General features: G+C 56.2%; 1 protein-coding gene across 1 annotated transcript; it reads right to left on the bottom strand.

The window, feature by feature from the left end:
- Window positions 1-9,567: 9,567 nt before the first annotated feature.
- On the bottom strand, window positions 9,568-12,433 carry POU3F1 (POU class 3 homeobox 1). The gene has a single exon (XM_055586332.1). It carries the CDS (start codon window positions 12,389-12,391, stop codon window positions 11,036-11,038), a length of 1,356 nt encoding a protein of 451 aa, XP_055442307.1. The 5' UTR covers window positions 12,392-12,433; the 3' UTR covers window positions 9,568-11,035.
- Between the last annotated feature and the right edge of the window lie 201 nt (window positions 12,434-12,634).

The following is a 12,634-nucleotide window of genomic DNA, read 5'->3' as shown; positions in this document are numbered from 1 at the left end:
GGGGTTGAGAACAGGGGGGCTTCCGAGACGGGGGAAGCCAGTACAAATGACATGCTGCAGAAGTTGGAAAGGGAGTCCGTGGTCTGACTTTGTCATGCAATTTATTACAAACATTACATGAAGATGTTTTAACATGTTCTCCTTCGTTGGGAGCCTCATCCAAGTCTGACTCTAGGGCTAGTCTACAGCTATAGCCCCTTGGTGGCCCTGGGGGGTATGTAGAGGGAAGTTAAATTCCAAGATCTGGGATGAGGTGGGGGTGGGGTACCCAGATACTGGCATGGGGAGGCCCGTGGGTGAGAAGGGACCAGCATGGGCACCCTCAACCTCAACCTCTCAAATGAACAGCTTTGAGTGGTTTGATTGAGGGGTGTTTCTGGATGCTCTTACCTCTCCCCACTCTGTTTTCTTCTTTGCCTCCTCCATCCCACCCCCATATAGTCCTGCTGACCCCACTGGATGCTGGGGACACAGTATGGGAATGGTCCTCAGCACTGAAGCAGAAAGGAGAGGGCCTGGAGGGCAGGGTTGGAGGCCAGGACTGAGGCAGAGGCTGGAGCTGGGATCTGGACTGGGAGCCTAGCTCAGCGCGGACCCCAGTGGGGGTTGTTGGAGGCTGGGTTGCAGGGTGTCTGTCTCCGTCTTGACATGATTCTCAGGAGCCTTTTTTTGGAGTCCGAGGCAGGTGTTCTCCTCCAATGAAGAGCACGTTTGGCGTCTGCTCGCCCCTCCGAGGGGCGGGACAGGTCCCCTCCCCCTGCTCCCCTCAGCTGAGCAGAGTCATACATCACCAAGGGGCCGGGCTCCCTGGATGTATTGCCCTAATACGTCGCTATAGCAACCCCACTCTAATCCTGCATTATTCTAATGTGGTCCCCCTCCCCACTGTGATGTATAGCTTGGGTCTTAGAGCCGTGAGGCACCTTCTCTGAGTCTGCTCCAAGTACCCCAGGGATGAGTGGGTCCGAGGCTGGCTTGGCTTCCCTGGGTCCAGTCTTGCTTCTCCTCACCCTGCGCATGTGATCCTTTGTGAGCCGGGGTGCGGAGGTGGGCTCTGGCCTGGTGGCCCACCCGTCCGCCTGCCCAGAGAGGGGAAGCGGCAGGCTGTGTGTCCTGGCCCTGGCACACGAGCGCTTGACGCACCGACCCACGCCAGCCTGCCCGGCCTGGGGACCTGAGGCCTTGGGGTTGGGGGCCAGGGCAGGACAATGGCCACATTCCGGCTGCCAGCCACAGGCCCCCATTGTTCCTGTGGACACTGCGTGCTTGAGGGCCTTGGTTCTGGCCCTCACCCCGCTTGGGGCGTAGGATGCTCCCTGGACCACTCCCCCGGGGACCATAGAGGGGTGATTCATGGGGTGACCAGGGCATAGCAAGCCCCAGCTGTGCCCAGATTCTGGGGGGTGGGAGGGGGAGGTGACTGAGGGTTGTTTGTGTCAAGAGAGGGCGGGGTTGAATAGCCAGAGGACTCAGGGCTGTGGACACCAACCACGTCATTTTATACTCCTCCTCGTGTGTGGGCTGCTCAGACAGGCTCCATTGTCAGAAGGGCAGGCCCACCCAGGCCGGAAGGGAAGAGAGGATGGAGAGGGGTCACCTCAAAGTGGGGAGGACCCAGGACACACCGCCCCCCCCACCCCAACTGCACTGAGATCCAGAGAACGGCAGGGACTTCCTCAAGATCACACAGCTTGGTGGGGACAGGCCTGGGTCTAGAACATTCCCCAGACCTTTTTGGTGCTGAGATGCTGCTGCTGTTTCTGGTAGAAAAACAGACCCAGTGGTGATCTTCAGCCTTGGCAGAAGTTATATTCACAAGCTCTTTCCTCTCCCTCACTTGCTTTGAAATTCCTCTAGTTCAGGTCAGTACCTGGCGTCCCTGGAATGAGAATTTGGAGCTAAGGGGAGTCCTAGGGCCATGCAGAGGCCATGCCGACTCCATCTTCTGTAAGGCCCTGAAGAAATGAGTAGGGCAAGGAGGTTGCCAGTGCTCTGACACGCAAGATCCATGGATGTAACAATAGACTTCATTGTTTCCTCCCAGTCGGTGATCTCACTTGGGCTCTCACATGCCTACTCTATATGACTGAGTGGTAGGGGAAGGGAAGAGGCTAGCTAGGAGCATTTTAAGAACAGGGGGACTGGTCTTATTTACCTCCATGTTCCTACTTCTCAACATGCTGCTGCTAAGTTGCTTCAGTCGTGTCCGACTCTGTGCGACCCCATTGACTGCAGCCTACCAGGCTTCTCCATCCATGGGATTCTCCAGGCAAGAACACTGGAGTGGGTTGCCATTTCCTTCTCCAACTTCTCAACATGGGACCTGTTAAACTGGATGATTGGATGAGAGGATGGATGGGGAGTGATTGGGTAAGTGGATAGGTGGGAGGCTGAAGAGGTGATCAAGGGTTGCATGGATGAGTGGAGTGTAGGTAGACAGATGAATGGATGGTTGCCTGGGTGCATGGGTGGCTGGCAGGTGGATGAATGGATGGATGCAGGATGGATGGGTGGGTAAGCGAGGGAATGATTCATTTTATGTACTGAGGTCCAGAGATGACAAATGACCCAGCTTGGGTCATCCTAAAGATAAACAGTGGAGTTAAGTCTGGAGCCAGGTACCTGGCCCCTGCCTTTGAGGCTGGGATGCCGTGGGGCATGATTTGGTGGTTAATCTCTGGGCAGGGCTGCAGTGGAAGCAGGAGTTGGGACCTAAAGGAATCTGTAGTCGTGTAAGTGTCCTGAAAGGTGGCTTCCCAGAGTCTAGCAGCCTTGACCCTTCTGTGTTGGGATCAGGTATGCGGAAGTGTTCTGAGCATGGCAGGAAGAGGCTTGAAGTTTCAGGAAGGCAGAACTAGTGGAGTCTGAGGGCACTGGGGCTGAGTCATTTCACCTCTTAGGGATCAGGCCCTGAGTTAGAAGCCCCAGAGGCAACTCCCAACTCATTCTTCATGACCTAGCTTAGTGGTACCAGTGTCTATGGGGCCTTCCCTGACCCTCTGGGTGCTCTCTCCCCGGAACCCAGCACAGTGCTACTAAAGAAGGGGCTCAGAGCACATCACCAGGGCCATGGGGTTGCCACAAAGACTCAGAAGCGGGGGAACAAACTAGGAGACTGCACCTGCCACTGATTTTCTGGGCCATTTTGGACAAGTGCCTCAACCTCTTTGGGCCTGCATTTCCTCTTCTATGGTTGGGGAGTGGAAAGGTTGAACTTTTCTTCCCAGGATGGTTTTGAGAATGAAGAAAAATAATTCCAGGGAAGGGGGAGAAGGAGCACTAGGCATTATTTTTCTGCACTGCTTCAGCCCCAGCAATAACACGATAATATACATTGTACATATAAAATTGATTTTATAGTTAACATTTAATGAGCACTTACACTGTGCCGGGCTCTCATTCTAAGCATTGATGTGTATCATCTCCCCTCTAGGTCTCACAACAGTCCTACCGGGCAGGTCCTGTCATATCATCTTTTGACATGTGAGGAAACTAGCTTGCCCAAGGTCACATGGGTAGCAGTTGGTGAGGCCAGGATGGAAGTCTGGACAGATGCCACGGCCCACATTCTTAGCCACCATATGTAGGTCACTTCTCAGTGCACAGTCCTCTGAATGGACACACAAGAAGGTTTCCTGACTTTCTTGCAGATTCTAGGCGACTCATCCAACTTCCCTGAGCCTTACGAGATTTGCCTGGTTGCACAGTGGTGAAGAAGGTGACAGATCCTAGCCAATTAACTCCAAAAACCCATGGTCCCCACTTCTCTCCCTGGTTCAGTCCTGAGTTCTGGAACTCCCTCTGCTTTGGGCACACCCCACAAGCACTGAACACTGCTGTTCACCTCAGCAGGGAGTCTAAAAATGACATATACCTGTCATTGTTGTTCATGTGTCTGACCATCAGATTACATGGGTTTTCTTCTAGGCTTTATAACCAACTAGTCTTGCTGCCTTGGATAGGTCATTCACACTCTCTGGGCAACACTTTTCTCATCTGCAAAATAGGAATAGTTAATGTGAGATAATGAAAACAAAGCACAGAGTCAGTGCTTGGGTAAGTATTATGTCAGGGTGCCTTAGACAGAGTGGGATGGTGGTAAAAGTTTATTTACATTTTGGTTGTCCTCCTCGCTCACTTGTTTTTGTATGATGTGCTGCCCAGGCCCCACATTACAACAGCTTTCACTCATCCATCACCTACTTAGGCTAAGCGCTCTGTGTATATCACGCCCCTTAATCCTCGAAATAACTCTGTGAGGTAGGGACTGTCATTACCACCATATCAGGAAACTGAGGCACAGAAAGGGTAAGGAGCTGGCCTAAAGTCACACAGCTGATAAGAAGGGGAGCCAGGATCTGTACCCAGATCCGTCTGGTCCTACAGCCCCCTGTGCTTCACCATTCCACTCTTGGCCTCTCCTGAGACCTGGAGAGCATCCCCGGGGACTTGGATGACACTGGGGAAAGGCAGGTGACCTACAGTGGCAGGAGAGGGCTTTGCCAGAAGGCCAGGTCTGTCCATGAGCTGCAGGGGTCAACTCTAGCAGCTTCTGCGTGGAGGGGGCACTCCCTCCTCCCCGGGCTGGCCAGCCCCTGGGAGAGGCCGAGAAGAGTGACAACTTCCCACCCTAAGCAGGGAGGGCAGCTGCAGCACAGGGTCCAGGTCTGCTCCTGCTCAGAGCTGAATAATCTGGAGCCTTTGAAGAAGGATTTCTGAAAAGCCATCAGGAGTGAATCATTGACTTAGGGAGGCGATGAATCAAAGGGGAGTTCATAAAACGGCAAATGAATCGGGTGTGCGAACGATGAGGCACTGCTATTCCCCAGAACCCTCCGGGGACAAGAGAGCCGAGAGAAAAGAAATAAAAATAACACGGGGCCTTACGCCTGCTCCAAACCCGAGTCAGCCCCTCCTTTCATGTGGAAAGACAGAGGGGGACAGAGGGATGAGACCCACTGGTGGGTGAAGTGGGGCCAGAGGGAGGCTCTCCGGGCACGTTCGGCTCCCTGGTCCAGGCTGCGGGTGCAATCAGCAAACGCCTTTTCCCCTTCTTTCCAGGAGTCCTCACAAGAAAGAACACTGATTTTGACGAACACCCAAAATAATGTGAGATCAGGCACCATGCATTATGCATGAGGTCTGATTTAACATGAACATTATTTCTTGTGTACGAGACCATATGCCTCCGTGCTGTCTCTGCAGCCTAATAATACCCAGACCCACCCTGGTCAGGCTCAGCCAGAGACATGTCCACTGGGGGTGTGTGCGTGGGGGCGGGTAGCGCTGAAGCAGGGTCCTCCTGGTACTTGGCTCTTCTGAGCGGAGCCCATTCAGATGTCCTGGAGGTGGGTGGGAGGTAGGTCGTGCCCCTGGAGAAACACCAAGGAGCTGGGGGTGGGTGTGTGAAAGTGCCAGTGTGTATCTGTGTGTGTGTGTGAAAGAGAGAGAGAAAGAGAAAGATCAAGAGCCCATGACTACGAGATGCTGGGTTCATGGCATGGCGATGGGGGACATGTGTTTAGCACAAGAGGGACGACGGCAGGAACGGATAGATCTAATTGCTGTGTGTGTTTGTATATATACACGCATATGTATGTGTGGGGGTGTGTGTTTAAAAAATAAGATCACACATACATACAAACACACAGCCTAACTTTAATTATCTGAAGGGAGCAGGCGAGATCTGGGAGGAGTTGGGAACAATGATGGGCAAGGATGTGTCTGGAAAGCAGCTTGTGGGGTGAGTGTTTGAAAATCCTGAGAGGAGGGGACCCTGCCAAGGGATGGAAAGGAGGCTGAATGTGTTAAATCAAATAAGCACAGGCGCAGGTACCCAGCGACTCTGGAGAGCTTGGTGCTAAAGGCCTTGAAGCTGGCATCGGACAGCCAGACGGTGGTAGGGTGTGCCTGCGAGTGTCAGCATGTGCGTGAGTGAGCGAGCTAGCAGAGTGTGCATTGGGGTTTTAGCTGGTTGAGAGGAGGAGTGGTGGTGATGGGTGTGAGTGGGGCAGAAGCAGAGGAGGCAGCCATGATGGAGAATTTCTGAGGATGGCTGGGGCACAGGCTGGGTGGTAGATGGAGAAGGAAGGGTCACGGGCAAGTCTGTGTGTGTGTAAAGCCAGATCACTTCCTTTGAAGGCTAAGGTTGCCTCTGCTCCACCTGGCACCCCTCAGCGTGTAGCCAACTTAATGCTGATTTTGGGGTATGCTCAGCCGTGAGGTGGCCCTGGTGATGCTGCCACGTCCCAGCTCAGGGACCAATAGAGGGCAGTCCTCCCACACGGAGGCCTCCCAAGTGGCAAGGGGAGCCTTGAAGGAGGGCAAATACTAACTCCAGGGCCTTCCCATATGCTCTGCAGGGACACGATCGATGGCTCCTCTGGTCACTAAGCCAGAAAACCCGGATGAATCCCCTTTGCTAAGCTTAGGGGGAGCCTCCGGCCAGGTAACTAACTTCCTCTTTCTCCTCTCCCTGCTCAGGTGGGTCTCCTTTCTGGACCTCAAGCCCTGCTGGCAAAAGCCTGGGCCTGGAGATGTCACAGGAGGCTTGACCCTCCCCCATGTTGGCCCAGAGCCTCTTTGGAGGAGAATTGATTCTAAAGAGCCCTCAGCGGGCAGTTGCAGCTGGGGGTCAGCTAGTCCTGTGGACCCCTAGTGGAGTCCTGGGGTCAAAAGATGATGGCACAGGTTCTAAGCTATGCGACATAGAAACCAGTGCAAACTCCTGGGGCAAGTGGTAGTGGGGGATACAGGCATCCTTGAAATTCAGGGGCGGGCACCTTCCGAATCTGCCTTGATGATCCCAGGCAACCACAATAGCCACCTTTCTTCTTTGCACGTTAGCCAACTCCCACCCTGCAAATATTCTCCCAGCTCAAAGCAGCGGCAGTGTAGCATGGACTTCCTTTCCCACCTCCTATCTCTGGGAGCAGCTATGGATTTACAGGCACAGGAGCACACGTCCACCTTCACACACCAACACCCATTAGGTTCCTGCGGGGAGAGGGAGGCACTCTTAACTACCAGAATCAGTGGTTGTCTGATCTATGAAAAGAATTTTGTTCCAGTGAGAAGAGGAGGGAGATGGGATGAGAAAATCCCAAATCCACTGGGGAAAGCTTGGGCTTCGTGGGAGGTCAATGCTAGGGACATCTGGCTCTCTTGAACAAAAGGAAGTTTGGAGCTCTCAGGAGTGATCAGGTAGACCCCCATATATATGGGCTGGAAAAACTGAGGTCAAGCTCACAGCTGCCTGCCATTTCTAAACTCGATTCTACCTGGGGAGTAAGACTCCAGGGAAAAATATTGCCCCGTAGGTCCTATGGTTTCCTTCTTATAATGTCAGATGTGTTGTGTTTCCTACTATCAACCCAGGCTGGAGACTAGGGGAAGGCCCCCTAGGGCCTTCTGTGACCAAGGGGTGGGTCAGCAGGTAGCTGTCCCAGGCTGGTGTCTCATTAAGCAAAATTGCAGCCAAATGGAAGATTTTCTTCCGCCCCCTTTCCCACTTTTTTCCCTCTTTTTGTTCTACTCCTCAGCTGCTGTTGGATCTTGGGGGACTGCATTGTTTGGATGTTTTGGAGTTGACTTGCTTAAATAATAAATCCACCCCTTGGACCGGATTAAGCAGACAATTAGGAAATCAATCAATCAATTGGTGTCAGCTGCAGGCAGAGGCCAGGGAAGGGCCCCCATCTTCCCGGCCGCCCTTTCCAACCTCCAAACCTGCTGCGGCTCAGGCTGCAGGGAGCTCTGAGCTACATTGGCTTCCATTTCAGGGCCTTGAGGCTGGGCCGAATCCAGGAAGGAAGGAACAGGGAGGGAGCGTGTGATTCCTTCAAAGTTGGGGATGAGGCTGAGCTGGGGTGGCCAGCGGCTTCTGGTAGTGCTGCCACCCAACTGGCAGGTAAAGGTTCTAACCTCCCTTGTAAAAAGCCTGGGGAGGCTGCCTGGCCTGCCGATTTGGGAAATGGGATGGCTGGGACACGGGTGCCAACTGCAGGGCTAATTGCTTACTAGGCTGGACCGAAGGTGTAAGGGGAAAAATAAACAAGCTGTGAGAGGCTGAGCCTGTGAAAACCATGATGGCCTCTGTACTTGGAGGGACAACTCTCTCCCGAGACTGAGTGGGGCAGAGCTCTGGGTGTCTCCAGGAATCTGCAGCATCGAAAAAGTCATCCCGAGGCCCAAGCCTGCCAGAGACAGCCAACTTGGGGGCCTGGGAACCCCTCTCTGGGCACCCAAGATTCTGTCGGCTGGAGCCAAGGTCTCTCACAGACCTTGGCTTCGACAGCTTCCCCGGCAGGAGGGAGTCATACACATACCCTCGCTAGGGACACAACTTTCTCGCCCGGCAAGCAATTGTGCCTTCAAGCTTTGTTTCCACGAAGAGTAAGATAAACCTCACGTGGTTTCTCCTAAGATGGGAAAAGAACCGCATCTACGGAGGAAACAGGAAGAGCTGTTTTTATTAGTATTTTTAAGAGGAGTTGTTTTAAAGGAGAAAGGATCTTCGCTGGGACACAGATAGTCAGGGGCTTTGGCTCTGGAACCCAGAGCTGCCTTCACCATCCTGACTCTGGGGAAGCGGGGGACGCTGTGCTGAAGGCTCGACGAGGATGTCTGAGCATGGCTGCTTCTCTCCCCAGGTCATGAGTGCACGGCCCTGGAGTCTTCCATAGGCAGAGGCAACCACTCCCTGAGGAGTGGGGGGTTCCCTTGGTGACCCAGCCCTGGAGAGGAGATGCCAGGGCTTTCCGGTGGCACAGATGTTCTTGCCCTTGCTCCTCCCCAAGAGAAGTTGGGGCAGGTCGTTTGCCTGTAGAGAAGGAGTACTGGCTTTGCTCAAACACGTGGGAGTCCCTCCCCAGGCCATTTAACTCCTGCAGGACCCCGTCTGAGCTGCTAGGGCTCTTAGTGGATCCAGGCAGGTTCAGGTACCATTTGTTTGCAGGTGGAACGCCAGCTGGGGCGATCTGGTGGGACCTGACTCGCTTCCACCTGCCCCAAGACCTGGAATGATGAAGTTGGCCTGGGCTCCACCCAGGAAGTGCAAAGTGAAGCCAAAGTCAGGGGTGGGTGTGTGTGTTGGGGGGAATGTAAATACAGAGATACCTGGCTGGTGGGCCAGGTAGAGAGAGGCAGGCTTCTTCCTTGGCTCAGAAGAGCAGTTGAGCTGTGCCTGAGGAATGGTTGATCCGAATTCGGTGCGGTGTCTGCAGTGTCTTATGCCCTGGTCAGATCCCAGGACAGTCTGTTTATGGGAGGGGGATATGAGGCGGCTTCATCTTCCCTAACTTCACTCATCTGAGGCAAGGGCCCAACTGGTGCCCAAGTAACAAGCTGCCCTGATACTGGCCTAGAAGAAGGTCTGTGTGGTCACCTTCCTCCAAGATAGTGATGTCAGACTTTGGGGGAGGCAAGCCAGGGTATCCCATCACATCACCCATGAACCAACACGGCCCTAGTAGTAAGGAGGACAGGACACAGCCCTGGGGTACATGTTTATGTGAGTAATAAAATATTTACTATAACATAAATATAAAGGGAACTTCCCAGTCTACATTATTATTACTTTTTTTTTGCAATAAGGATACAAAGAGAATGCACCAAAACATTGTTTCAAAAAATAATAAAAATAAAATAACAAAATTTAAATTCAAAAGGTAACAGAACAAGAAATGGAGAAGGGGGAAGCTCCAAACACATCCAGAAAATAAATAGAGATGGATCAGAAATCTGGAAATCATATTAAAATATCTTTTTCGGATTAGTGAGTGTACAAAATCCTTTAGGATAGGGAGGGAGGGCAACCCGGAAAACCAAAAATAAAAACCAAGCACAAAATGTTTCTTTCTCCCCGCCAGTGTGTACATATCTCACATATTTACATGGTTCCCACCTCATCCCAAACTTGGGGAATTTCTCTCCAGGCCTCCCCCAGCATCCCGCATCCTAGGGGGCTGGAAAAGGGAGCGGATTCAGGCAGAAGGTTCTCAGGGAACGGCTTATTTCTACAGCTGGTTAAAAAATATCTCCAACTTTTCCAAGTTTCGTTTGTTTGTGGCCAGGAGGGCAGGGCCCCGCGGGGAGCCGGGGCCCTGCTACTTGCTGGTCGGTCAACGGCAGGGCAGAAGCCCCTTCCCATCCGCGTGTGCGTGGGAGCGCAGATTCCTCCAGCGTGGCCGGGAACCGAGCAGAAGCTCGGGTAAAACGAAACGAAAAATGAACACTCGAATTTTTTTTTTTGTTACTTTTTTTTGTTTGTTTGTTTTGCCCTTTTTTTTTTTTTTTTTTTTTTGAGGGGTAAGATAGGGAAGGTAAGGGGAAAAATAAATTAGGCTAGATTAAAGCTTTGGCTATTTCCTGCTTTTATACACAGACGCGGCTCTCGCGGCCTCCCCTCCGGGGCCCCGATAAATACAGTATACAGCGATTTAAATTAAGGGCGCGGGCGGAGTTAGAAGGACCCCAGGAGCCGAGAGGCTCCATGAATAAATAAAAACTGTAAAAAACCAAACCCGGAGGAAGGGTAAAGGGGATGGGGCGCATCCTTATGGGAGAGAAGAGGCGTGGAGCGAATAAGGTGACAGTTCCCCACCCGCGACCCGCAGGCTCGGGGATCCGCGCGGGGAAGAGGGATGGGGAGTGCCTCTCTTCGTCCTCTCTCCCGGGGAATCCCTAACCCCGTACCGCGTTACCTGTCGCTGTGGGGAGGCCGCTGCCGGGATCCGGCCCCGAACAGCCCGAGGGGGCAGGGGCGGGGGTCGTCGAGGGGTTGGGGGCAGGGAGCAGGCGGCGGGCAGGATGCCCAGGGTGAGTTGGCGCGTTCCGGATCTTCGCTCCTCTCTCTCGGGGCTCGGGCGACGCAGCCTGTCGGCCGTCTTCGCCGCTCGCAGGAGAGGGTGGTCCGGGTGTTTGGTTTTATTCGAAAGTTTGTGGGCTTTTTGTAAAATCCAAAGCAACCGAACAAAAAAGAGTTCAGGCCGCGCGGCGCCTCGCCGCGCACCGGCGGGGGGCCCGGCCCGCGGGGTCACTGCACGGAGCCCGGCAGTGTGTGGTGGTGGTGGTGGTGCAGAGCTGCCGGCGGGGGCGGCGGAGGCGCCGAGGGCGGCGACGCGCTGCCCCCGCCGGGCCCCAGCTCGCCGGGGGCGTAAACGTCGTCCATGGGCGGGTGGCCGGCGCCGGCAGCCGGGGTCATGCGCTTCTCCTTCTGCCGCCGGTTGCAGAACCAGACCCGCACCACCTCCTTCTCCAGCTGCAGGCTGTCGGCCAAGCCTGTGATCTCGTGCGCCGAGGGCTTGGGGCACTTGAGAAAATGGCTCTCGAGCGCGCCTTTGACCCCCACCTCGATGGACGTGCGCTTCTTGCGCTTGCGGCCCTGCGCCGCGATCTTGTCCAGGTTGGTGGGGCTGCCGCTGGACGAGTCGGTCTCCTCCAGCCACTTGTTGAGCAGCGGCTTGAGCTTGCACATGTTCTTGAAGCTCAGCTGCAGGGCCTCGAAGCGGCAGATGGTGGTCTGCGAGAACACGTTACCGTACAGTGTGCCCAGCGCCAGCCCCACGTCGGCCTGCGTGAAGCCCAGCTTGATGCGCCGCTGCTTGAACTGCTTGGCGAACTGCTCCAGGTCGTCCGAGCTGGGCGCGTCCTCGTCCGAGTGCTCGCCCACCGACGAGCCACCGCCGCCCGCCCCCGGGTGCAGGTGCGCCGCCGCCGCGTGCAGGCCGCCAGCGTGTGCATGTCCGTGTGCGTGTCCGTGGGCGCCCAGGTGCGGCGGAGGCGACGGCTCCAGCTGCGCCTCGTGGCCGTCCTCGTGCAGCGCGTGGTGCAGGCCCGGCCCCGCACCGCCACCGCCCGCCGCTAGCATCCCGGCCAGGCCGCCGCCGCCGCCCCCGGGGTAGGCCGCCTGCGCGTACAGCCCCAGCGGTTGGGGCTGGTGGCCCCCGCCGGCCCCTGGCGACGGAGACATGGCGGGGCCCAAGTGATGTGCCGTGCCGCCCTGCGCCCATGCCGCGCCCGCGTGGGCCGCCCCCTGGTGCACCAGGCGCGCGTGGAAACCGCCGCCTCCGCCACCGTCGTCGGCTCGGCCGGTGCCGCCGCCTCCCGCCTTGCCGTGTTCCAGGTGCGGGCCGCCGGCCCAGTCGCCGCCGCCGCCTCCTCCCGTGGGTAACCACTGGGGGTGCGCTAGGCCCACTGGGTGGCCCGCGCCCGCGCCCAGCCACTCGTGGTGCATCAGCTTCTGCACTTCGCGGTACGCGGCCCCCGCGTGCAACCGCTCGGCGGCCGCAGCCGCTGCCGCTGCTGCCGCGGCATCCGGGTGCATAAGTGGTCCTGTGCCCCCGGCTCCGCCGCCGGGGCCCCGCGGCAAGTACTGCGCGGTGGTGGCCATGCCGCCCCGCGCCCCGCGCCGCGCCGCGCCGCCGCTCCTCTCCGTCTGCGGGCCCCGCCGCCGCGCTCCGCCGGCTTAAAGCCGGGACCCGCTCGGCGCTCCGGAGCCCCACCCCACCCGCCGCCCATTGGCTGCCCGCGGAGCCGCCTCCCGCCCCCCCGCGGCCCCGGCCCCCGCCCCCCGCGCCCGCCTGCCTCCCGGCCCGGCCGCCCAGAGCTCGCCATTGGGCCTCACTCCCGGGGT

The sequence above is a fragment of the Bubalus kerabau genome, chromosome 6, assembly GCF_029407905.1.
Source record: "Bubalus kerabau isolate K-KA32 ecotype Philippines breed swamp buffalo chromosome 6, PCC_UOA_SB_1v2, whole genome shotgun sequence".
Classification (NCBI taxonomy): Eukaryota; Metazoa; Chordata; class Mammalia; order Artiodactyla; family Bovidae; genus Bubalus; species Bubalus kerabau.
This window is presented reverse-complemented; position numbering and strand designations above follow the sequence as displayed.